We start from the raw sequence: 25,628 nt of genomic DNA, 5'->3' as shown, positions 1-25,628 counted from the left end.
TTTGGGAAGTGAAACTGTATTTGAGTGCTCCAAGTTCCCAAGCCTCTGTGGCCTTGGGGTGGCCTCAACTTATTTTTACAGGTTCAGCTTGCTGAGTCACCACTGTCACGGGGTGGGGTTGGGGCAGTCGCCTCCAGCTGCAGCCCAGCCCCTGGCCTAGGCTGCATCCTGGGCTTCCAGAGTCTCAGTGGAAGTTCCCGTGGGGGCTCCGTGGGGTCCCAGTGGGGATTCCGTGGGGGCTCCATCTGCTCAGACACCCCCTTGCGCGTACAGCCGCAGTTCTCCAGGGCTCAGCCTGGAGCATGACGAAGGCAACCGTGGTCAACGCACTTCGGAGAGGGCGGGGGAGGCGGGGCAGGCGGGGCAGGGGCCTCAAGTCCGCTGGGTGAGCTCCCCCGGGCCGCCCCACGCACGTGGTTCCGTCCGGTCCGCGCCCCCTGCCCCGCGCCCTTGGTTCCGCCCTGCCCCGCTCTAGGCCCCGCCCAGCGGAGATGCGCATGCGCGGCCTCGTTTGCGGCGGGGTCGTGACGGCGGCAGTGCGGTGAGAGCCGGAGGGCGGTGCGAGGCGGGTGGGCGCGGGGCCGAGCTGGCCGGGGATGCGGGGCCGAGCGGGCGGGGTGGGCGTTTCCTCGACCGAAGCCGGGTCCGCGCTCCCTTCTGGCGCAGCGCTGTGTGGGCGCGCGCGGCCCGAGCCAGGCGCCGGCTTGGACTGGGAGGCGGGGACGCGCAGGGCAGGGCTGCGGCCGCCCCGCGTGCGGGTCAGCCCTGTGCTGGGGAGCACCCCCGCGTCTAGGGGAGCCCGGTGCAGGACTGTACCCCCGCGTGCAGGGGAACCCTGTGCAGGTCAGCCGTGTGCTGGGGAGCGCCCCCGCGTCTAGGGGAGCCCTGTGCAGGGGAGTACCCCCGCGTGCAGATGAGCCCTGTGCAGGGGAGCCCCCCCCTGCGTTTAGGAGAGCCCTGTGCCGGGGAGCCTCCCCGCGTCTAGGGGAGCCCAGTGCAGGGGAGCCCCCCCCCGCGTCTAGGGGAGCCCTGTGCAGGTCAGCCCTGGGGGTCGGGAAGGAGCGGGGTGCGCAGCTGTGAGCTTTCCTCCAGCACCTTCCAGGCCCTACTTGATGTGCAGGTTCTCGCTGAGCACCTCCTGTCCCTAAAACCTGGAGCTGAGAATGAGGTGGGTTCTCGAGGAACGCGAACGCTCGAGGAAGTTCTCTGCAGAGCAATTGAGACTGTGAGGAAGGGGGAAACCTAATGGGGTGTTGGATGTAGCAGAGCAACCTGGAGAGGCGGAGGGTCTCGGTGCCAGGAGGAAACACTCTGTACAGTAGGATTGATTCACAGGGGAAACGGAGTCCTATATCGTGGAGAGGAAAGAAGCAGGCGCAAGGCAGCGTGTGTATACCTGATGCCTTTTCATGGGGAAAAAATAAGAGTTTATAGTGAGTGAAATGATTGAACCCAAAGCAGCAATGCTCCCTGGAGCTGCTGTGGGGGATTACACAGTTTTATTTTTGTATTTTTAGGCTTGTTCATATTTTCCTAAATTTTATTCCTTGAGTCTCTATTTCTTTTGATTTTGGAAGAAATATTTTTACACACTGCCAAAGCATAATTCTCAAAATGTTACAAACATAGTTCTCACACAAATGGGGAAGCCGGGTCAGTTTACTTTGATCTCATGGATGGCTGACCCAGCAGGAAGACAAAGCCGGTCAGAACCAGTGAATGAGAGGAATGCACAGACAAGCTCCTGGGGTTCAGCGGGGCACTGGTGAATACCTATAGTGCAATGAAACCACGGCCTTCACATTATCTCTTCTCCCTGGGCTGAGAGGAGGATTACGGCCCCTTACCAGTGTCATAGTCTAACCTCTCACTTCACTGACTGACATGGCCAGTCCCCGGGAAACAGTAAGGGACAGTTACCTCTCCCACAGTCAGGTGATCCTCAGGGGGTTTGTTAAGCAGTAACCCAGCATGACCTGAGAAGCACGCAAACTTCTTTCATCTTTTTTACTTCATTTCCAAGTTTTGGATCAATTTTGGCAGTTAAATACAGAAATAGTGGTATCTGTAGCAATTTAGCACCCCATGAATTCATCAGTGGGAGTCAGGTGGAGCTCCAAGGGTCCTGGTGGCTGCAGAGTCCCATCCCTGGAGACACGGCCGCCGGGTCATTGCAGCCCTGATACTCACACTCAGGAGTTCTTTAAAAAAAACGCCTGATCCAGTGCAATGCTTCAGCTTAAACCACCAAATCTTATACAAGAAGGAAAGATGAGGTTTGTAGATAGATTTTTCCCAAAGACAGTGAAGGCCCACGGAGAGTCGGGGATGCGGCTCTGGGCCGCTCCAGGAGCCAGTGTCTCTCCCGGCTGCGGAGATGCAGGGCTGGAGTGCCTGGGCTGCGGAGCCTTCCACATGGAACCGGGGGTGGGCTGGGTGTGAGCTGCTGCCCCCCTCGTTACCCGGAGGGAGCAGTGACTTCCAGCTGTGACTGCCTGTGGACTTCAGGCCATATGAAGAAGCCCTCCAGTCTGGGGATTGGGCATGCAGCAGCGGAACAGCGGTGACCTGGTGTCCCCTGTGCCATCTAAGTTGGGAGGATGTGGTTGGGCTGACGGGCCAATGGGAGACAAGAGGAGAAATGGAAGTCTGCCCCACCCTGTCTGCGCCGCCTTTCCAGAATGGGGCCTGGCCGATTTTGTGGGCACATGGATTCAGGTAGCATTGTGACGCTGTGGGAAGAGACAGCGGTGCCTCCTCAGGACTCCAGGGGAGGCTGACTTGCTGCCCCGACTGGGTCCCTGCAGGTCCCTGCGACCCGAGGCCTGGCCTTCTTCACTTGGTGGTTCACCTTGCTGGAGCATCCCCAGCTGGGCGGTGCTGTTGGTGTCAGCAGACCCGAGACACCCACGGTGCCCAGTGCGGCCAGACCAGCACGGGCTTGCTCACAAACACCGTGCAGGCAGTTGTATAGGAGCACGTGAGATCAGGTTTGGAGCAGGGATCAGGATCAGGACGGGGAGCAGAAAGAGGGCTGTAGGTGAGTTGTCTCTGTTTCTGTGTCTGACCCTCACCTGTCTGCGGTTCTGTGTTTAGATCCAAAACTATCTTCAAAAAGGTGGTCTTGAAGGCTACCAGACCTGGCAGCGGGCCTCAGGCTGTGTTGTGGTGTACTTCAAAGGCACGGGGCTTTTCCTGGATTTCTGAGCCCTTGCAACCAGTTGCCTATCACCCATGAGAAGTGCTTGTGCCGCCCATGACCTCCTTACATGGGCCTCTCTCCCTCCTGAGCCCCGTTCCTCCCATCCTTGCCTCAGTGTCTCATTGTTAAGGGATCAAGCATGTAGTTCAGGAACATGCGGACCTAGGAAAGGACCTGTGCTCCAGCCTCTTCCTACGTGCTCAGGAGCCTGCGAGGCTGGTGTGCGGTTCCCTGTCCTGTAACCATCCGGGAGCATGCACGTGCCATCCCCTCCCGGAGTGGCAGGACCCTGCCTGTCCCCGTGCTGCTTGGTGGGGAACAGGGACGGCAGGAGGGGCAGGAAGAAAGAGGGACTCACGGTAGCCTGCTTTCAGGGTTTCTCTCCAGCAGGATAATCCGATTTTTTAAATTTTATCTGCTCACTTGTCAAACCACTAAGGCACACAGGAAGACCCTTACCTGCTGTCTTTCAGTTACGCTAGCTGGGTTTGGAAGAGGGAAGACACTAAACCATTCCACCTCCGATTCTGTGGTTTTTACAACCAGGTGGGGACCGGAGATCATGTCAGTCCAGTGGCTCTGCACCTGCCTTAGGGCACCTGGCCATGTACAAAGTGCCCAAGCGTGGCCATCACTGAAGGGCAGTAAAGGCAGAGTCTGGAGGTGGGCCTTGTCCCGGGCGTGTTCTGTAGGTAGGGAAGAAACTGACCAACGGCAAAGCATCTGCTGGTGATCTGCGTGCACCAGGGACCAGAGCTCCGAAGTCTCTGACAGGTGCCAATCCAGTACAAAACAAGGGGGCTGAGCCTGGGCTCGCTACGGAAATTGGAAACGTTATAAAGACCAGATGACGGAGTTGAATGTGCCTGGCACTTAATAGGTGCTTCGTATTGGTAAGCACTGTCCTACTACCCTGCGTTTCTGTGTATTTTTTATTCTCATCAGAAACAAGCCCACGGTGGTTATGAAACGTATTTTCTTAGCTCCTAAGTAGTGGAACCAAGATTAGAACCCACTGTTCTTGCTCCTTTGGCCCTGGAGTCCCTCAGTCCTGACCCGGACCTTCCCAGGTAGCACCTGTACTGGCCAGTGGGTCCAGAGTCACGGGGACTCTCCCATTTTAAGGCCAAGGTGCCACAGAAGTTAGATGACTTGGCTAAGTGCATATTGATGCAATCGTGGCAGAATGGGAACTGTGACCCAGATCTCTGACCGACTTGTGGGAAAGTACAAGAAGAAATCTTAGGAGGAGTCTGTATTTTCACAGAGTTTGCAGTTTAGTGCAGGCTGACGCTTTTCATGGTGACTGGGAAGTGCTTGGTGGTGAGGCTTCCTTCTCCCGAACCCTGGAATCTTTGCCGGAAGTTGCTCCGCACCCGTAAACTTCATAGTTCCCCACCCTCATGGGTTAGAAGGTGACTTGCTGCAGAACCAGATTGTTCTGGGTCCTTTTATGAGGTAGGTGCAGCCAAGAGAACACAGAGCAGAGGCTCAGGAAAACCAAGGTCAGTATAGTCATGGGTCCTAGAGACAGAAGGCACGCCATGCCACCCCATGCTGGGCCACTGGGGAAGCACCAGGTCAGGAGGCAGGGGGAGATTTAGACCATGGCATTTGTGGGGGTTTCCATGGGATAGGCAGGCAGGACAGGGTGAATGATTCAGGACTGGCTACTTTGAACAATTTTGGTGGGCTTTGGGCAATAGGGGTGGCACCAGGCCCTGGAATGATCAAGACAGGAATGTGGCTCCTGGGTGTGGGGACAGTGGGGGAGGCGGGCCTCTGATTGGTTAGTTCCCTGTTTTGCTATCTTGTAAGAGTGGGCTTGGCCCTGAGCGAGCAGTCTCCCCAGCCAGGAAGGTTTGAAGATGTCAAAACATATAGCAGTAGAAACATACACACACCTGTGCACGGATTCCCAGAGCCGAGCGCTCTTGCCAGCCTCTCCTCTGGTGTTAGGTCTGTGTGCACGTGTACGTGTTTTGGGATGCGTGGGGAAGAGAGACCTGCCCATGTACCCATCGGAGCAGCCAGCTGGACACCTTCAGTCCATCCAATACAAAGCACTCCTGGGCACGTGCCCTGGGGCAGACCCAGAGCTCTGGGTAGAAAGTGCAAATGAGTGTGGTCTCGTCTTTTCTCCCTGAGTCAGATTCCTACTCACAGAGAGCCAGCCTACTTTAGAGGTCGTGTTCACTGAGAAATAGGAAAACACTTCTGTGAGTTTGGCCCTCGATCAAATCCAAGGGTGCAGTGGTTAGAAATGTTTCCTTTGTAGTTTGGGTCAAGTGAGCTAGTACTTTCTGCATCCCGACCGGTCATAGTGACCGTCTGGGCAGAAGAGCTGTTCTGCTTTTCGCTGAATATTCACAGACTGACAGCTGGTTTAGTGCTTGTGGCTCTAGGCTTTGGTCTCGTAGGCCACAGCTTCACTCGATGTAGTGCTCTCCCCAAGGACGGAGAGTCTTAGCTGTGCTGGGGGTCCCCTCCCTGAAAGTGACATAGGGAGCTTCAGACATCCCTGCCTGTTTGGAAGACTTGAGACTCTGCTGTTTGTGTAAATTTGACCGCGTGAGCATAATTTGAAATCTGGGCCTATGTTCAACGAGTGTTTCCTGAACGTGTCCTCTGCGCCGGGCACTGTATCAGGCAGTGGGGGTGCAGTGATGGACAGGCGGGCATGGCCCCTGGCCTCAGAGAGCTGCTGGTCTGGGGGAGATTAGGGATTCCAGCAGCAGCAGCAGTCAGAGCGCGTGTCTAAATACGACAGTGCTAGGAACAGAGGGTGTGTTGTCCGTGGCACTTCCTCTGGTCTGAGCGGGCTTCTGGAGGAAACGGCACGGATGCCAAGATCTGAAAGCTAAGAGTGGCTAACAGGTGGGACAGGTGCATGGACTCTTAGGTAGAGGACCCAGGAGGAGCAGCAGCCCAGAGGTAATAATGGAGATGGGTTTCCAAGGAATTGGAAGGCTCAGTAGGGCTGGAGCGTGGAGCAGGGTGCAGGGTGGGTGGGGTCTGGTCCTGAAAGCATGAGGCTCAGACTTAAATGGGGCAGGAGCACAGCCCTGTACGACGTTCTTCTGGGGGTAACGACAGTCCGTTCTGTCCTGCTAACTAGTATAACCCGCACGGCAACCATCTTCTAACGCAGAGGCAGGAAATCAGATTTGACATTCATTTCCTCGTGATCTCCACGTTTTGTCGAACCTACGTGGGAATAGGAAGTGGGGTGGTTGTGAAAAGAAGAAATAGTTTATATTTCTGGGCAATGAAAGAATGACCTTCTGTTTTTACATCGTTACAGAGAAAAGTCATTGGCTTATTTCAATTGAACTTATTTTTCGAATAGGTAATTGTGTTCATAATGTTTTCTCGGCCCACAGGCCATTGGTGGTAGGACAACAGGAGTTTTGGAAACAGGGTGGTGATAAACTCTACCCACGGCCCTCGGGTTACGTGCTCTGTTTATGTTTTTATGTACGTGGTGTACGAGATCGTTTTCATGGGTGGAAGTAGAATTACTTGAAGTTGAGAGCTCGAGAAGGCCCCGACGATGATCTAGTCGAGGGGTGGGAACTTAGCACAGAGCTGTGGGGGGCAGTAATTCCTGCTGTCCTTCCCGCTGTCCGTGGATGGGCACGCACGGCTGGCCTTGCCCCACTCCGATCCAGGCCCTGTGCTTGCTTCCGATGGGGGACTGAGGACGGATGTCACACTGCATGGCAGGGTAGCAGACGCAAACTGGGGACTCAGGTGATTGTAAGGCCCTGACGGCGACAGGTGAGGCCCATCCTCATGCTGCACCCTGCGAACACCGGTGCTGCACGTGGCTGTGTCTGGCACGTGGCTGCCGCCTCTGCCACACACCGCAGCTGTTTCTGTGTGTGAAGACTGAGCCGCGGATGGTCTGAAGCCAGCATGCGGGACGCAGGGCTGTGGCGGGCCTGTGGCGCGTGGCTGTGGCCCTCCAGACTGTGGACGACCAGGCCAGTATTCCTGTCTCGGGTTCCGGGCCAAGAAGCTGCCAGTGCAGACGGCCGTGTGAGTATCCGAAGGCGGGTCACCCTGTGGAGCGTGTGCACAGCGTGACTCCCCGGTGGCCCCGCGGCGGAGTCTGGGACAGCGTGTCCTGTCAGCTCCGTCCAGCTCCTGGGTCCTCTCCTGGCCTTGTCCTGGGCCACCGACGGGTGTTTTCTTGCTGTGTCTGTGTACCTTCAAATACGGCGAAGAAGTTTTAGAAATCCTTTTTACGGTACCACGTCTGTCCTGCTGGAGCAGGGCTGTGCGCTCGCGCCTGCTTCGGCCCCGTGAGGTGACCTGTCTGTCCTTTCTTGCAGGTTGCACACGGGTACATGTAGACTGCAGAGGCGCCTGCACCGACTTTGCATTCTTGGACGAGGTGCGGCGTGGCCTGGGACGCTGTCGTAGGCTCAGTTGAGGACGATGACGCCTGTGAGCGATGGAGGAACATCAGAGAGCATCTTCGACATGGATTACACGTCCTGGAAGATCCGCTCCACGCTGGCGGTTGCTGGCTTCGTCTTCTACCTGGGCGTCTTTGTGGTCTGCCACCAGCTGTCGTCCTCCCTCAACGCCACGTACCGCTCTCTGGTGGCCAGGGAGAAGGTCTTTTGGAACCTGGCGGCCACGCGCGCCGTGTTTGGTGTTCAGAGCAGTGCTGCGGGTCTGTGGGCCCTGCTGGCGGACCCCGTGCTGCAAGCCGACAAGGCGCGTGGGCAGCGGAACTGGTGCTGGTTCCACATCGCCACGGCGACTGGATTCTTTTTCTTTGAAAACGTAGCGGTGCACCTGTCCAACGCGCTCTTTCGCACGTTCGACTTGTTCTTGGTTGTCCACCATCTCTTTGCCTTTCTTGGCTTTCTTGGCTCGGTGGTCAACCTGGACGCCGGCCACTATCTGGCCATGACCACACTGCTCCTGGAGGCCAGCACCCCCTTCACCTGCATTTCCTGGATGCTCTTGAAGGTGAGTGTTTCTGGCGGGACGCGGGGGGCCTTTGCCGTCTCTGCCTTCGTCAGCAGCGGCTGGGGAGCCGGGTCGAGCACCTGTCCCGTCTCGTGCCTAGACGACTGCTCCTTAGGCACCGTGCTCTGCGGTCACCCCAGACTAAATCGCAGCATGCGGAGTCCATGAGGAACTCCTCCTAGTTGAATTCCATGTCCCTAATCATGAATCTCTTAGGCTTCGAGCTCCACAGTGAAACAAGACTCCCTGCATCTTAGGACTTAGTCGATAGGATTTTCTAAGCTCGAGAAAACATAATTTTTTCTCTCTTTCTTTCAAATGCTTGGGGAAAAAAATCCAATAGTATATATGTATACACATATCTTTTTAAAATTTTTATTTCATCTTATTTTAACACTTACCATGAGATCTACCCTCTTCATGAGTTTTTATGTGGACAAGACGTTCCTGCGGACAACAGGCGTGGCAGCATAGGGCAGCGCCCTCGAATTTGCTCCCCATGCTTGCTGAAGCTTTGCCTGCTGATGAGTATCTCCCGCCGGCTCCGGCAGCCACACTCCACGCTGCGCTGTGAGTTCGACTGTTTTAGATACATAGGTGGAGACAGGCCATGTCTGTCTTTCTGCCACCGGCTTGTTCCTCTGAGCATCGTGTCCACAGAGTTCACGCACGTGGCCCACCGCAGAATCCCCTTTCAGACAGGTTTTGTGTGGCGTGTGGGCACCACGCTGTGTCCGTGCGTCTGCCGTGGGCGCCCAGGTCGTGGGCACATCGTAGCCACTGCGAATAGCGCTGCAGTGAGCATGGGAGGCGCTCACAGCTCTCCGAGGTCCTGATTTCCGTTATTTTGGACGAGTGTTCAGAAGTGGGCTGACCAGATGGTTTGGCAGTTCTGTTCTACAAGAGAAAGGCTCCATGCTGGTCTGCACCGCGGCTGCCGCAGCTCCCGTTCCTACGACACCGCGCCAGAGTCCTGGGGTCTCCTTGTGCTCGCCCACCCTGGTCTCCTGTGTTGCTGACTCTGGCCGTCATGACCATGTGCGGCGGCCTCACGGTGGATTTGGTTTGCTTCTCCCTGGCGATCAGTGAGCTTAGACGCTTTTCATTCAGCTGTGGACCGTGTATGTGTCTTCCCTGGAAAACTGTTCACAGCCCTGCACCGTGTTCGAATCAGAATTTTGTTTCCACTTGGCGTGTAGTTCCTTATCTGTTGGAGGGTAGCCTGTCCCTGGTCACGTGCTCTGCAGGCGCCTTCCCTCACTGTGGGGCTTGTGTCCGCGTCACGCCGTCCCAGTTGTTTATCTCCGTTGCCTGCGCTCTTGGCGTCGTAGCTGGGCCATTGTGGCCAAGACCAGCGTCGTGAAGCTTTTCCCCGTGTTTTCTTCCAGGAGTACTAGTTTTTGGTCTTCCGTGTGAGACTTCAACCCATTCCAACTGTTGTGTCTGGTGTAGGAGCGTGGTCTGGTCAGCACCCCTGTCAGAGGGACGGTCCTTACCTCGTAGTAGGTTTTTCGCCCCTTAGCGGTCAACAAGTTGAGCGTCCATGGTGGGTTTCCTTCTGGGCTGTGGGCCCTGTGCCCCCGGACTCCATGTCCGCCTTCCGCCAGTGCCCTACAGTTCTGAGTAGTTCCATAATATACTTTGAAGTCAGCAAGTGTGGTGCCTCCACGCACTCTTCTTTTCCAAGGTTCAGATGACTGTCTGTGGTCTTCTGTGGTTTCCTGTGAATTTTAGAATGGTTTCTCCTATTTCTGTCAAGAGTGGCATTGCCATTTTGGTAGGGACGGCATTGAACTGGAGATCATGTCAGCAAGCCTTTCTAGTGAAATTTTCGGTTCCTTTACTGTGTTCTCAGCTCCTTGATTTCCTTTTGGGACTTTTTTTTTTTTTTTTTAACATTTTCTGTCTGTTGAAATTCTTATTTTGTTTATGCCTTGTTCTCGAGACTTTAGTGACTTGCGTCTTCAGGACAGTTGCCTGTCCTTCTCTGTCACGTAAGTCTTTTAACCCCAGTTCCTTAGGGTCTGCTTTTGAAGACTGACCTTGAGAACACCGTTGCCCAAGTCTGTTGCTGTCTATGCATCAGACAAAGCAGGCACCGCGCCCAGGCTCCACACGGTGTTCTCGGGCAGGAGCCGACCCCTCTGGTCAGCCTGGCCAGAGATTCTGGGGGGTTCTGCTGGCTCTGTCCCTCCCCAGGGGAAAGTGGGCCGCTGTGTGGTCTGCTCCTTCCGTGCGGAGCTGGAGTGGGGGACAGAAGCTATGGGGTCTGCCAGCCCAGCCACCGCCTCTCTTCTCGTGGGGCAGGGCAACCAGACTCTGCCGGACCCGCTGGAACTCCAGGACCGACCACACCGAGGCCAGTCCTCCGTGAGCTCCTCGGAAAAGTTGGGGTGCTGGACATGTGCACCAGCTCCTCCCTCCTCTGGGGTCTCCCCTGACCCTGTGGTGCTGGACGGTCCTTCCCTGCCATGGCGAGGGTGGCTCACATTCCCCCACATGCAAGATTGTCTGCGTTAGTTTCTGATTTCTCACAAAGGGGCTTTGTGTGTGCCTTGTGCTGAATCCGGGTGTTTGCGGGGAGGGTGGGTCCGGCTTCCTACCCCTGTCCTCTGTTTTCTTATGCCTGTGTTTCTGAATAAGGTCGTTTTACTACCAATCAGAGGTGTCGGGACCTAGCATCATTATTTGCATAGCAGTTGTCTCCTTTTTGTTTTCAAAAGTGTATTTTTAGAAGCTGTTTGTCTGCTGGATACAATCTGGATTCTCATTTTGATATCAAAACGTTCAGGTGAGATTCTTGAGAATTCTGTCTGGAGCACAGATGTCTTGCCGTCTTTCATGGCTCACTGTTCGCAGGATGTTTTATGTGAAACGTGAAGTCTGCAGCTGATGCAGTCACCACCGGCGGGTCATGTGCCCGAGCGCTTCTGTAGCGCCGTGCTAAGATTCGGGAGAAAATCAAGAAGCAGGAAGAGTCATCAGTGCCTTCAGGTCCCCTGGGGTAGGCGGTGTGGGGACATCGGAGTGAGTTTCCGGTGTCCGCAGGGCAGACCGTTCCCACGTAGCGGCAGTGATTTGGGGAAGGTTGGAAATCGTTAATGGAGTGGAGGAGTCAAGCCAGCCAACCTCTGACCATCGAGGCTGCTGGTGCAGCGGTGGGTCATTTTGGTAAGAGGCAGCGACTTGGGAGCCATCAGCGTTTGTGCGCCTGCCCGTACTGCTCACGCCCTGCAGCTGTCAGTCCTCTCCTTGTGGGTGTCCTCTCCACAGACAGGGGCTTCCCAAGGGCGGAGAGCAGGGGCTGAGACTTCCCTGTGTTCTCTGGCTTTGAGCCCAGCACCAGCGTTGTGGTCGGCTGTGGACGGAGGGTGTGCCAGACGGTCCGGCTGTGGTCCAGCCGTCCTGTCCCATCTGCCCCCTGGACAGAGGAGCCCGCTCACCTGGGTGGGCTGGACTGCCGTGGTCAGCAGGGACCTACCCCAGACCTACAAGACAGATGTGCCTGGGATGTAATACACACGTTTGAGAAAATAGATGATTCATTATCTGGATTTTTTATTTTTTTTGTAGGCACTTCTTAAAAAAAAGAAAGAAAATCTTCCTGTCTCTTTCCAGCCCATAAGGTGATCAGTGTTCAGTGGTCTCACGTGTATTTCTCCAGACCTGTCTGTACACCACCTGGGGCCAGACGTGGCCACCAGCCTCCCGCGGACTCGCCTGCTCCGACTGGGGGGAGCAGGGCCGTCAGGGAGGCCCAGCCTCTGGTCCCCGCATCCTCGGGACGCGGGCAGACTCTAGCGGTGGGTGGGCGCGGGAGAGAGACTTGGTTTTGGATTTTGCTGCTATCGCTACAGTTTGCTGGGTGCTGTCTGTGCAGGACGGAAGAAGGGATCTCTGTGTCTTCACTTCTTAACACCCTCATGAAACTGACTCTGCCAAACCAGTGGACCCCTACGGCAGAACTGTACCCCAAGTTAAGGTGCCTTAGGTCAGTTATTCTAGATGTTTCACTTCTTGTTGTAGTTCACATATACTAAACGTAAGTAAGTGCTGCCTACAGTATTGAAATCCTTTTCAGCTTTTACGTAAGCTGCTGAAGTCGTGCATGGTTGGGCATCCGTATTCAAGGATCTGCCAGACCATTCAGGTCTGATGTGTTGAGAGAGCAAAGGATGCACATCAAGACGGCAGACGTCACCGTAATTTAAGACGGGCTCTGCCTCCACCAGTGGCTTGTTCTTAGCATTTCTTTCTCGCCTGATTCCGAAATGTTAGCGTTAATAAACGAATTGCACGGAACTCGAACCTCTGGATAAAATTCACCCACAAACGACTAGCCCGTAGTGTGAATGAGGGCATGTCGGTTTCTGCACACGTGTGCCGTGCAGTGCTAGCCCCGGGAGCCAGAGCTGCACAAAGCGTTCTCTGTACGTGCTGTCACCGACTTTGTCCCTGTCCCTGCTCAGAGCACTTGGTGACACTGGACACGAGGTGACGGTGCCCGACTTATGCCAAAGAATGCTCAGTTCTCAAGCTTCGAGTGTTCTGAACTTAACATAATTACTATAAAAGTTCATATTCGTGATATGAAAATTAATAATTTAAGAAGGCCACTTTTAGCAATGAGGAGAATAATGGAGAAGAGCCCTTTGTTCTGTGAATTTTGGGGGGAGTGGCAAAGTGGGACGGAGTCCATGCCACTAAGTGTGATGGAGCAGTGATGGGGAGGCGGCCTTGAGGTGTGCCCTGCTCTTGTGTCCTCCACAGTTTGTATGGAGCGATCTGACATTGGAAACATCAAACCTTCCGTGTTTCTGTGCTTGAGAAATGTGCGCTTGTGGCCTCCTTGTACGGTCCCACAGAAGATACATGCTCTCGTGAGTAGTAATCGAGAACTCTGCCAGCTGTAGGCAGGGGCTGGGGAGGAAACATGGATGATGCACCGAGCTCTGGAGGTGGAGTCCGTGCGGGGCAGACGTGTGCTTTGTTCCCTTGGGAAACAGTGTGGCCAAGTCTAGAGGAGCTCGCACGAGGGAGCAGAGCCCATGCAGCTGGGACCGGGTGTCCCCACCTGTGTGCATCCAGGCTGCACCCAGTGCTGCCAGTGGGTGTTGGAGGAGGGCACTGAACAGCGCACCTGTGCCAACGCTGAGTGCTGTCCATCGCCACCTCTGGACCTGGTGATGGGGCCATTTGGCAGGGGCCACACGGTTTCTCAGCAGACTGGGGCACGCCAGAGTGCTAGGGCACCTGGTTCCTGCTGATGGAGGGCTGACTGTGGTCCTGGCTTCTCCTTCAGACAGGAGCCTCCGAGAACTGTAGCCTCGCCTTCTGATTTTACAAAAACGTTACCAGGCACATTTGGTTTTATCCTCCTGTCACGTGGCCGTCAGGACTGAAGACACAGATCTCGTGGCCTCAGCTTCTCCACCGCCCTTCTGTGTGCCGGTGCTGTGCTTGTTTCAGATTTGTGCCCTGGCTCTCCCTCCTGCGTGTTTACCGCTCCAGCAGAGCGGGGTCCACGGGAAGCATGTGGCTACGGGCCACCTTGAGTGGCACCAAACACAGGGTTGGAGCAAATGAAGTGCTTGGTGAGTCTGAAAAGCTGCCCGCGAGGTCTGGAGGTGGTGTGTTCTGCGAGCACAGCAGCGTCCATCCCTGTAGACTCCGCTAGGGAGGCTGCCTGCGGGAGGCTGGAGGTACAGCAGCCCTGAGAAGCCGCGTGCCCAGAAAGGCAGCACGCTGTTAGAGCCTCCACGGGGCTTTCCGTGGGCCCTTCCATCACCTCCCTTCGCGTCCACGCTCGTTAGTCGAGCTGGAGTGTGTCATGTCAAACTCGGCCAGAGTAAATAGGATGTTTCTCTGGGGTGTTATCTACACTAACTGAATTATCAGAAGACTAGAAGAAAGCATGCATGGGTATTTCTGCTCTCAAAGTACTAGATAATGCTGAGTTTTGTGCAGTTATTTTGGGGTAAGTTCACAGTATTGCAGACAACAAGGAAGTTCCTTGTTTTTCTTAGTTTATTTTTCCTGAGTCATCAGTTCCATGGATTCTTGTTTTCCTGCGTCAGAGCTGTGTGGATGTGTTTTTATGCCATGAGAGATTAGGATTCCTTCCTTATTGTTTACAAACATGCTCTCAGGAGTTGGTTTGCTGTGTCCCCTTCAGGGCTCAGCAGACGTACTGCAAGTAGAGCAGTGCCCTTTCCTGAGGTCACGTTCTCCCACCGCTCAGAGTTCCCTTCTGTAAAAGCAGGACCCCGCCCCCACCCTGGGGCGGGCACCTGCCACGTGGATTCCTGAGGAAGATTTTCTAGCTTGGGTTCAGCAGAGACAAGGTTGGAGAGGCTGGTGTGTGGAAGGTCGAGGGTGCTGGAATGTGGTGCTGGACTGTCCCAGTGCCGACTGTCCCGGTGCCAGCGAGGTCCCACCTTGGTGTCCACGATCTGATGGACCACCTTCAAGTTCTCTGTTCGGTTTGGGCTACAACTCTCAGAAACTAGTTTAATGTAAATTTAGAGTTGTGTTAAGGAAAGTCCGTGTCTGCCTGTGTCCATGGGCTCCTGGGGTAAAAGAATCGAAACCCAAAGCAGGAAATGTGTGTCATCCTAAGTGTCTCTCCTCTCGGAGATTCTTGTCCCAGGGCTGCGGTATGTGTGAGCTCAAGGTTAAACGTGAACATTGGAGTGAGATTGAAGAGAAGATTGCATTTTGCTCATGGGACAAACAGTCGGAAGGAGCAGAAGGGACGGGCGAGGAGGGGGCCGCGCTGCCCGTGCGGGCGCTCAGTCGGCAGGCGGCTCCTTCCACGAAGAAGTCGCAGGGCAAGGAGAACGCACATGCCTTTGCGGGGCTGTGTTGGGCTGGTGGCCCCCTTGAGAGCACGAGTGCGTGTGGCTGGCCGTGCACTGACCCGGCTTCTGTTCTGCCCGCAGGCCGGCTGGTCCGACTCCCTGTTCTGGAAGCTGAACCAGTGGCTGATGATTCACATGTTCCACTGCCGCATGGTGCTGACCTACCACATGTGGTGGGTGTGCTTCTGGCACTGGGACGGGCTGCTCCGCAGCCTCTACCCACCGCACCTGGCGCTCTTCCTCGTCGGACTGAGCCTCCTCACGCTCGTCATCAATCCCTACTGGACCCACAAGAAGACGCAGCAGCTGCTCCATCCGGTGGATTGGAACTTTGCGCAGCCGGCGCCCAGAAGCAGCCGGCCCGCCGGGGCCAACGGCCAGGTGCCGCCGAAGAAGGGGCAGTAGCCGCTGGGGCCCGGACTGCAGCGCGCAGCGGCTCCTGCCTGGGCTCCGCCGGCGTCCCCTGCACAGGCTCACGTAGACACGGGCTCCGTGTCCAGCGCTCTTTCCAACTCGGACCAGCTGTGGCGGTCGTGTTAATTTCCATGTAGCCACAAAGTGTTTCTAAAGCCTTGGTTTGCCTCTGGGGGTGGATTTTTGCCGTCGTAACTCTGTTGTCTGTTAGGGTTTGTTCCTGCACGCCTACCTGTGCGGGGCCCTGATCAGCACCAAGGAGGGGATCAGTGGTGGAGGCCGGGCCACCTGTCCGGGAGGAGGGGAGTGTCCTGTCCGGGAGTGCCTGACATGGCGCTGTGGCCGCCAGCGTGGTCTTTCTGGTCACACGGTCAGCGTGTCGTGTGTCCTCTCCGGTCGTGGTGTCCTGCTGAGTTGGAGAGAACTGCCCGAGCTGGAAGGGTGTCCCGTTCGTGCCCCTCATTAGAGTGTCCCGTATGAAGCCTGGAGCCTGCTGCACAGCGGTGTGTCCATTGGGTGGTGAGGGCGTGTGGAGACCGTGGGCAGGAGCCGCTGCCTGGGACCAGACCCAGCCTGACCGGAGCGTGCGCGACAGCGAGGCCTGCGAGGCTGGTAGGTCAGGGGATATGTAGGAAAATAAGAACATATTCATACTCTATGGCTCACTGAGCAAAATAAGGGAGATGTTTGGTCATCGGATCTGTCTGTACTGCAGAACCATTTTGAATAGACTGAGTTGCCAGTGGGCTTCCCATCCAGACCCTTGTTCCGTGGCTGGTGTTTCTGTGGGTGTCAGGGCCGGGCAGCAGTCGCTTTGCCCTGCGCACCGAGGGGCCAGACGGCAGGTTCCGTGGTCCTGGCTCGCTCTGCAGCAGCCCTTGCTGGGCGCTTGGTGGTGCATCCAAAGTGGTCGCCTTCGCCGCGCCGTGCCTGGTGGAAGTCACAGCAGCCTGGCACGTGTGCCGGAAGACCCAGGCACCCCCACTTCCAAAATCTCGCTGTGGCCTCTCCACCTTTACCAGAGACCTGCGTCCCCACAGCACTGCCTCCTTCTGGGAAGGGAGGGCCCCCAGTGGGTTTCTGTCAGGCAGCAAAAACAGGCACAGAGTAGGTCTGCAAAGTGTTGCAGTGCAAACTTTAGGAAAGCGGGGGTCATTTCAGCTCACGACATGTGGGCTGCGGGGGAGACCTGCACACATGTTTTATTCTGGCCATGACCGTGCAATAAAATTTAGGTTTATTTTTTACCAAAAGCCCCTTTGACGTGTTTGCAAAAAACACGTGTTTAGTGGTCGTGGAAACGCCCGACCTGCGCTCATCCTGGGACACAGAGCTCACAGTGCGTGTCCTCAGTGCTGCTGCTTCGACTTACAGATTATGCTTAGGTCCAGATGTGCAATACCTATTTATCTCTTTGTAAGAAGTGACTTAGATCTCAATTCCCAGCACACTGCGTCCCTGCAAGGACTGCGAACGGAAGACTTCGTGGCTCCCTGCTGCCCACGGTCACACCCAGTCTTGTGGAACAGACATGGCTGGTGTTTTCTGATGGGACAGAAGTATAATAAAGTAACTTATGTTTACGGACCCAAACGGATGTCAGTTCTTGTCTTTCGATACTGTTTGTATCAGTGCAAGTCTTCTGTGTCTTGGAGCTACAGACTCAAAATTCGAGTTAAGGTATGAAGTAGTTAGCTTCATTTGTTTTTAGGATTTTATTTATTTATTTGACAGAGAGAGCACAAGCAGGGGGAGCGGCAGAGAGAGAGGGAGAAGCAGGCTCCCCACTGAGCAGAGAGCCTGACGTGGGGTTCGATCCCAGGACCCTGAGATCATGACCTGAGCTGAAGGCAGACACTTCACCGACTGAGCCACCCAGGCGCCCCAGCTTAATTTTTGTCTGACCTACAGGAGGACTTGGACCTTGCCCGAGTTCAGCCTCGACACCCTGCGTCTTCACAGAGATGCGGTTCTCCAGCGGGGAGAGGGAGATGCCGGAGAACACATGAGCTTGCCCCCTCCCCCACGCACACGTTAGCACTCCCTCTGACCGGGGACTTCCCGTGAGGAACACAAAAGCAAGCCTGTCTGTGTAGAAAAAGGCTTTTTGAACCCTTTTGATCCAGGACCCACGTGCCTTTATTGCCCTGGGACTGGTAGCACCTTCCAGATTGTACGGCGCTTCCCGGGTTCTGCGCCAGGCCCAGGTCACCCCGCGCCAGCCGTGTGCGTGGGTGAGGCTGCCGAGGGGAGAGGCCCCTGCAGCCGGCTGCGCAGAGCCGGGGCGGCCGGTGTGACTCACGTGTTGTCCACGGAGGGGGAGGGCAGGCGCTGAGCTGGAAAGCACACACAGCCGCCAGGAGTTCTGGAATCTCAAGAAATGGGAGGATCTGGCAACCTCAGCCTGGACTGTGCTGTTACAGGTGTCTGAGGTGGGAGCCTGCTGTGCCCTTGGCAAGGACACTGCTCTCCAGCGTGGCCTCGACGTGGAGGTTACAAATCATTGATGATCGCGTGGCCCTGCACCTTCTCTTTTTAGCCATGCTGTGTTTTTCAAAAGGAGGAAACAAACCAGGCGAAGGTGCCCTTGCTGGTTTGCGTTCCTGAGCGCCCTGAGGCAGGGAGGCTGTGCCCCTGCCCCCTGTCTCTCTCCCCGCAGACCCCAGGGTTCCCTCAGAGCGCCCTGCATGCCCCACAGACAGCTAACAGCTGCAGGTCTGTGCCGCCGGGCTCTGCTGTGTGATGTACTAGGTAACCCACAGTTCCTCACTGTTCGCATGAACGACTCTGAAGGAAGCACGGTTCATTCCACTTAGTTGGGAACCTGACCTGCTGGTGTTAGACGTGGCTGGGACACAGCCATGCATACACGTGGGCTCACTCCTCTGGTGTCAGAGCTGAGGCTCGTAAACATGCGGTCAGCTCAGGGTGGAGGAGGACCCCTGGCTGGTCCTTGCCAGCTGACTTAGCAATAGCCCGGGTTCACAGACGATCACGTTGGTGAGAGCGGGGTCTGTGTCTGTCCGTCCACGTACCCGCAGTGCCTAGCGTGGGACAGCTGCCCCGCAACAGTGAGTGAGGGAGTGAGCAGACATGGGGCCCTGAGGCAGCCATTGAGAAGGGTCCCATCGGCGAGCAGGTACACACGTGCTGACGGATCGTTCCAGACAAGGTGGGGTGGAGACGTGGTGAGCAGCTTCAGCCTTGCTCAAGGGCGCCTGGGAAGGCCGGTGGCCGTGGGGGACATTCTTGGTGGGGAACTGGAGTCACTGAAGGGGGCTGAGCTGTGGGAGGGTCTCGTGCCTCCGGAGCCCCTGGAGCCGGGGTCTGCGAGCCATCTCTGCCTTGTGGGTGTTGGCATCAAGGTGTGTGCAGATGGCGTGATGGTACACCCAAGTAGCGTTAAGTGTGTCTAAGTGTTCTGCCCGGCAACCAGCCTTCCCTTTAGCCCATCCTGTGAACTCTCGTACGGATGCAAGCAAAGCGGAGAAGCCTGCCTCATTCTGCCCTCATGCAGTCGGACTGTGGAGATGTCACCTGACTTGCTGGTCCCTTGTCAGGTGTCCCCTGTGCCTGTGGGTCCTGTCCTGCTCAGGCTGGCACGGACTCGGCACCAGTTAGAAGTCCTGACAGATGCATGGGCCCCCCAACTCTGTGCTTCAGCAAGAAGGACCCGGAGCCCCTCGTCCAGGACGAGGTGTAGGGGCGAGTGGGGCAACCTTGAGCCGGAGGGCTGCCCCTTGTGTCACGATCAGAACACCTCTGTGCTCAGGGCCCCCAAACCAGGTACTTGCTTTATGCCTGCACCGTGCTGTCCCTTCCCAGCTGAGTTCCCATGAGCTCGCGGGACGAGTGGAGGGCAGGCGCGGGCTCTGGAAGGTCCCCATGCAGCGGACGCGGCTGCAGGAGCGTGGAGCCCATGTGCACAAGCCAGTGCCGCCGCCACCACCAGACTGATGTCCAGGAGCGAGGGTTTCAACCCTCCTAGAGGTAAGCAAACACAAACGACGCACAAACTCTCACTTCACCTCCACGTTTACTAAGTGTGCTTTGCTCTAACAGGAGAGCTTACCAATCACTAATGCTTTTTAAATAGCTCTTCCCGTTTGTCAGTAACTAGAATATACTCTAGTATGTGTCGTATTGCCTGATCTTGTCTAGAATACAGTCATGGGAGGAATCCGGGAATCTGTTTTCTTTCTTCTAATGACACGGAACACAGAATGTTCTGGAATTGACTCCAGAGTATCCAGAGCCTGGTAGTCCCCTTTCAGGATGGCCCGAGCGCCAGCGTGGAGAGGGGGACAGAAACCACACCCTTCCTTCTGCGGATGGCCAGGAGCCCAGAGCCCGGCACTTGGCTTCACAGCGACACCGTCCCATGTGACAGAACTCTTCTCGCCTCCACATTGGGAGCCCTGCGAGGGGAGTTGAAGCCTTTTGTCACTGTGCATCTTCCCTTCAGCTTCTTGCTACTCCGTACTTGGCAGTGTTGCACTCCTCCCCCTCCCCTGGTGAGGGTAGGAGGGCTCTACCAGACTTGGGCTCAGCCAGCACCACGACCTTGGCCTCCCCACCTCCTGGCCCATGGTAAACTGTTAGGGCAGCCAGAGCTGACGGGGGCCCTTGGGTTTCCTGTTCTTTCAGTGTTTTCTGCCTGCAGCCCCAAAGCAGCCAAAGGATTCCAAAAGTTAACCCAGAGTTAGAATCCTTCATTTTTTAAATGTCAGCACCTTCAATCTCCAAATTCCCTGTTGACATTTCAAACAGAAAACATTTACTGGTACCTTGTAACTTTCTCAGTTGCAAAGATCTATAAAAGGCAAAACCACCAGAGTGAGATGGCACATTTCAGCCACAGTGTCTTTGGTTTATATTAAGTTAACCCTCGAGTCTTTCCCAAGAAATTCCCGAGCCCGTTTGGCCCACCCCAGAGATTTTATTTCCACCCAGAGCAAACCCAGCGCCCAGACAACTGGGGCCACAGAAGCTTTCCGTGTGGGTAGCCAAGTTTAGGCAGTGGGAGGCACACCATGCTGGAACTCCCATTTTATATCTGTGTGCATGAGTATCTCAGATATAAAACATGCAGATACTTAAAAATAAGGCTCAGAAACATAGCTCCCTCATCAGAAGTGATTTTCTGCATTTTAATTTGGAGCCAGTTACAGGGATGATGGTTGGCCACGGACCTCAGTCAGTGCATTTCCTTCCCAGATGAAGACAGGCCCCGAGAGCAGATGCCCTTCACCCCTTTCCTGCCTCCTGTTGGCCTGAGGTGCAGTTGTGGTCCTCGTCACAGAGGGGACAGGCATGCACGAGGACCAGGGACAGCGGGGCACACAGCCCTCCCACACAGCCCCGGGCCACCTGTGTCCGGATGGCTTGTCAGGTGAGACAGGCTGCGTGAGCCCCAGAGCTGCCATCCCCACAGAGAGGGTCAGCTAGAGAGACACTGCGTTCAGCCCACATGTGTTTATGGTCTTCCGTCTAGGGCTCAAGGGAACAGGTGTTCTTAGCCCCTGCGGAAGACATTTCCAATGTGAGACAAGAACGGCATCAAGCAATGTCATCCCGTCCCCTCCTTCCTCCACCCCGAGCCCTCCACTCCTCATCAGTAACCGATTTCACTTGTGCTCACAGCGGTTTTGAGCCGTCATTCACATTCCGTTCAATGTACTCATTTCAAGTCTGTAGTTCAGTGGGTTGTATTCATAGGACCATGAGGCCATCACCGCAGTCCGCGTTAGAGCGTTGTCCTCACCCAGAGCAACCGCATACCATCAGGAGCTGCTCCCCGTGGCCCCAGTGGCCTCCCGGCCACAGGCAACCGTCCACAGGTTGGCCGGTTCCGGACATCTCATGTAAGCGTATGACACGGCGGGTGGTGTTCTGCAGTGGCGTCCTTCACGGAGCGCCAGCTTCTGGGCTCTTCCGTGTTGCAGCACGCGCTGGTACTGTGCTCCTTTTTATTGCCAGGAAGCTTGCATTCTGTGGAAAGTCCGCGTGTTCTCCCTTCAGGGATGGTCCTCCTTTCAGCCATCATGGATGACACTGCCGCTAACATTCTTGCACACGTTCTTGTGTGGACATGTGTTTTCCTTTCTCTTGGGCAGGAGTGGGGGGATGGATTTGCTGGGACGCAGTCACTCTACATGTGGCAGATCAGGACTGTTTCCGGGAGTGGCCGCACCTGCTGCTGTCCCCCCAGCAGCTGTGAGGTTCCAGGTTCCAGGTTCTCCACCAGCACTGTCTTCATCTGCTCGTCTCACTGGAGCCATTTTGGGGGGCGCACAATCATCTTGTGACACCTTTGAGTTTCCTTCCCCTGGTGGTTAATCATCCTTTCATTAGCTCATTGACATTGGCACATCTTCCCTGGAGAGATGCCTACTTGGGGTCTTTGTTTTTCGTTTTAAGTGGGCTCTACACCCAGCACAGAGCCCAACGCGGGGCTTGAACTCACAATCCTGAGATCATGACGAGAGCTGAGATCAAGAGTTGGATGAGCCACCCAGGCGCCCCACTTTGTTCTTTTCTGGTTACATTCTTGCATTCTTAGTCCTTTTATTGTTGGGTTGTAAGCATTCTTTATATACTCTGGATAGGTGCCCCTCCCAGACATAAGAGTCACAAATACTTTCTCCACTCCTTGGGTTGTCTTCAACCTTGATGGTGTCCTTTGAAGCACAGAAGTCTTTATTTTTCTTTTATTGTTTGTACTCTTGGTGTTTAAGAAGGCTTTGCCAAACCCACAATCACAATTTACATCCATATTTCCTTCCAGGAGGTTTCTAGTTTTAGCTCTTATGTTGAGGTGTTTGGTCCATTTTGGGTTAACTCTTGTGTGTGGTGTGAGGAAGGCATCCACCTTGTTCCTTTGCATATGCTTGTTTCCCACCGATTTGTTGAAAAGATTATTCTTTCCCCATTGAATGAACTTGGCACCCTTGTCAAAAATGAACGGACTTCAGTATGAAGGTTCATTCTGGATTCTCAGTTCTGTTCTACTTGTCTACGCATCTATCCTCCCGCTGCTATTACACTGTCTCCATTACTGTCGCTTTCTCGTACGTTTTACAACTGGGCAGTGTTTCCACGTGAGCGTAGAATGTCTCTGTCTCGGTGTTCCTCAGAAGTCCGCACATGCTTTCTTATTGCCCCTTCTTCCCTGCCCCACAGACACTCGCTCTTGTCCTGGATATTTCTCTCTGTTCTGGTTCCGCTGCCTGATACCCCAGCTGTCCCCTCGATCATCCTTTACTCTCTCAGCTGCCCGCGCCAGGCCTTCGACAGTTGCCATCTGTCGCGATGATAGATAACGTGTCCGTGACTCAGCTCGTCCACGTACCTGGTTGTAGTCAGAGGCGGATCTTCAGAAGCGCTGCCGGGCGGGAGACTGCTGGGAATGCCTGTGTGGAGTGGTCGGGCCCAAATCCCCCCCCCAGGAGCTGTGCCGTCGGGCAGCCGTCCCAGCTCCGCGTGCGCCCGTCACCACAGAGCGTACGGGCAAGCTTTCTGACGGGTGAACGTGGGCGCCTCAGACAAGTCGTAACTTGCACCTCTTACTATGAATGAAGCTTACCATCTTTCTATATGTTTAAGGCCCGTTTATATACACATATATTTTTAAGTCATCTATTCATGTCTTTGGCCCGTTTGTTTCCCACAGGATTGTTAACTCACGTATGGCTTAAGAAAGTCTTCACATATCAGGGATACTAACCTTTATCTCTGATACATGGTCATCTTCTTTCAGTTTATCACTTGTCTTTGGACTTTGCTTGTGGAGATTTTTTGTTTGTTCTGTTTGGCTGTGCATATTTTTTTAAGTTAAATGGATCAGTCTCCCATTACATCTGGATCTTGATCCGTGGTTAGGAAAGCCGCCTCTCCACGCACACCATGGAAGAACTGTCCAGCCTCATCATTTTACACTTCAGTCTCTGGGCCATTTAGATTTTGTTCTTGCACATAGTGTGAAGAACGGATCTACTTTTATCTTTTTCCAAACAGCTATCCAGTTATCCCAGCACCGTTTGTTACAACGTCCGTCTTGGCTGTGCAGATTGGAGATAATGTCTGTCTGTCTGCACTGGGCTCTATTTCTGGATTTTGTACTCTGTCCTTTTGGTCAGCTGAGCAATGTGTTTCGGTTACAGAAACTTTGTAGTTTGTTCTCAGTGTGTTCAACTTGTCATTTCCCTGTTTTCCAGCTATTACTGTGTATTTTTCCCATACGTACTTTAATATCCGATAGCTTGCCTAACTGCAAAGACAGAAGTTTACTGATCCTCTGTGGGATCCCATTAATTCCGCACAGTACGTTAGGGAGCCCTGACATCTGAGTGACTCCGAGAGGCCATGCCCAAGGACAGGGGAAGCCTGTCCGTGTACTCACGTCTACTGTTCCAGTTACTCTCTGCCACGTAGCCGACTGCCCAAGACTCCACAGGTGAAAACCACGTTTGTGAGTCCGGATTCACCGGATTCACCCTCACACCCGAAGCACACAAGCATCCCTCCTGCTGTATTCGGTCGTCACAAAGCCTACCCGGATCCCGGGGTCCGGTCCAGAGAGCCCTTGCTCCATGAGAGCCCGGTCGGAGGATGATGGCCTCCTCCTCTGACACGTCTGTGTGCTCAGGAGTGTTTTCTGTGTCTCCTAACACACGTGTTGCACATGTCTGGTACGTCTATTTGTAAGCTGCTGATTGTTTTCTTGCTGATGTAAATGCACTCTTCCTCCCCACTCTGCCTAACAGCACATTCGTTGTCTTCCCGCAGTCACATTCGGTACAGTGAGTGTAGACCGTCCTGGAACTAATAACACCTTTGTCGCTTTACATGCCAGGCCACACAGTTACGTAACTGGGCCTCGTACCTCTGCTTCAAGCAGGAGATCGAAACGGAAGTGTCCGTGTTGTCACCAACGAAACTCCGAGGTGAGCTCCGGCCCCGTCGGCTGGTGGTTCGTGTGCAGGGTGTGGGGGTTCCAGGTTAGAGGGGCTGCCCGGGGGTGGTGGTAGTGCACATGCTTTATAAAGTCATTATTCGCCATTCAACAGTTCACACTGAAGCCAGCGTCCTCCTCCTGGGCCCCTTCCTGGGGGAGGAGAACAGCTGAAAGTTTGTCTCTGTTCTTAGGCATCAGGTGAGGGACGGAGCCCGTCACACTCTCGGGCCGTGGGCGCCACCGTCCATGGCCGGGCACCGTCAGAGTCTCTATGTCACTGCCGTTCTGCAGTCTCCCGTGGGGTTGCTGCATGTGCTTCTGTCCCCAGTAAGATTCCCTCTCTGGCAGCCCCTGAGATAGGATGTGAGGGCAGGAGCACGTGCGGATGGCGCAGGAGGCGCCCGAGGGAGGCGGGCCATGAGGCAGAGAAGGAGAGCAGCCGCGAGGGTGTTCTCAGTCCACCACCAACACGGCAGGCAGAGGCCCTTCCGCCGGAAACACAGACCGCGTGGAACACGTGCTTCCCGCTGTCTCGCTCCTATGGAGGCCGGCTCTGCACCTGCTCTCGGCAGCTGTCAGTTCCCAGCACGCCCCTGTCCTGCTCTGGGCGCAGATGGTTTCCCTAGACTTAGGGACGCAGACAGTGCTCCCGGGGATTGGCCTGAGCGCTGGATGACAAAGCCCGAGAGCTGTGCTCGGGACACTACCCGGTGGCTGTGAGCTCTAATTGAACATGTTCTTGCAAAAACATATGTTTGTCAACTTATGTAAACGGTATTGGGTGCACATACTGGTTATTTTTTTCCACTTAGTACTTTTTTCAAGATTTATCCAAACAGCTGTGAGTACATTCTGCTGTTTCTAAGTCCTGCCTGGTATCCCAGCCTGGGATCCCCATGGGAGCCACCCGTCCCACACTGGAGATGGCTCCCAGCTCTGCGGGTCACACACCGGGCTGGGTGAACACCCATGCTCTGCACCTGTTACCCACACCCTCTGCCTGTTACGGACCCCGGGGGGAATTGCGTCTGGATATCTCCAGGAGTGGAAAGCCTGGGTCAGTAAGTAGCCAACACTGAATTTTCCTAGGTTCTGCCAGATGGCTCACAAGAATGGCTATACCTGTTAGCCCACTCCTTGCCCAACAGTTGGCACGATTTAGATTTCTAATTCTTGCCAGCCTCATTGGAGGCTGAAAATCGGTATCTCG

The 25,628-nt window shown here is 55.1% G+C and overlaps 1 protein-coding gene across 2 annotated transcripts; it reads left to right on the top strand.

The window, feature by feature from the left end:
• Positions 1-480: 480 nt before the first annotated feature.
• Positions 481-17,050, top strand: CLN8 (CLN8 transmembrane ER and ERGIC protein). 2 transcript variants are annotated; one of them, XM_040643335.1, is made up of 3 exons: positions 481-541; positions 7,540-8,188; positions 15,130-17,050. In XM_040643335.1, exons 2-3 carry the CDS (start codon positions 7,646-7,648, stop codon positions 15,451-15,453), a joined length of 867 nt encoding a protein of 288 aa, XP_040499269.1. In that variant the 5' UTR covers positions 481-541; positions 7,540-7,645; the 3' UTR covers positions 15,454-17,050. The 2 variants fall into 2 exon arrangements, with proteins under 2 accessions (XP_040499269.1, XP_040499268.1); XM_040643334.1 differs by lacking the exon at positions 481-541 and adding an exon at positions 6,253-7,243.
• The last annotated feature ends 8,578 nt before the right edge of the window (positions 17,051-25,628 follow it).

The sequence above is a fragment of the Ursus maritimus genome, unplaced genomic scaffold (assembly GCF_017311325.1).
Source record: "Ursus maritimus isolate PB19 unplaced genomic scaffold, ASM1731132v1 scaffold_28, whole genome shotgun sequence".
Taxonomy (NCBI): domain Eukaryota; kingdom Metazoa; phylum Chordata; class Mammalia; order Carnivora; family Ursidae; genus Ursus; species Ursus maritimus.
This window is presented reverse-complemented; position numbering and strand designations above follow the sequence as displayed.

Excerpts from the sequence above, each read along its gene's own strand:
- CLN8 (XM_040643335.1), top strand. The coding sequence starts at position 7,646 with ATGACGCCTGTGAGCGATGGAGGAACATCAGAGAGCATCTTCGACATG. Across the intron at positions 8,189-15,129 it reads TTTCCTGGATGCTCTTGAAG|GCCGGCTGGTCCGACTCCCT; the intron begins GTGAGTGTTTCT and ends TTCTGCCCGCAG.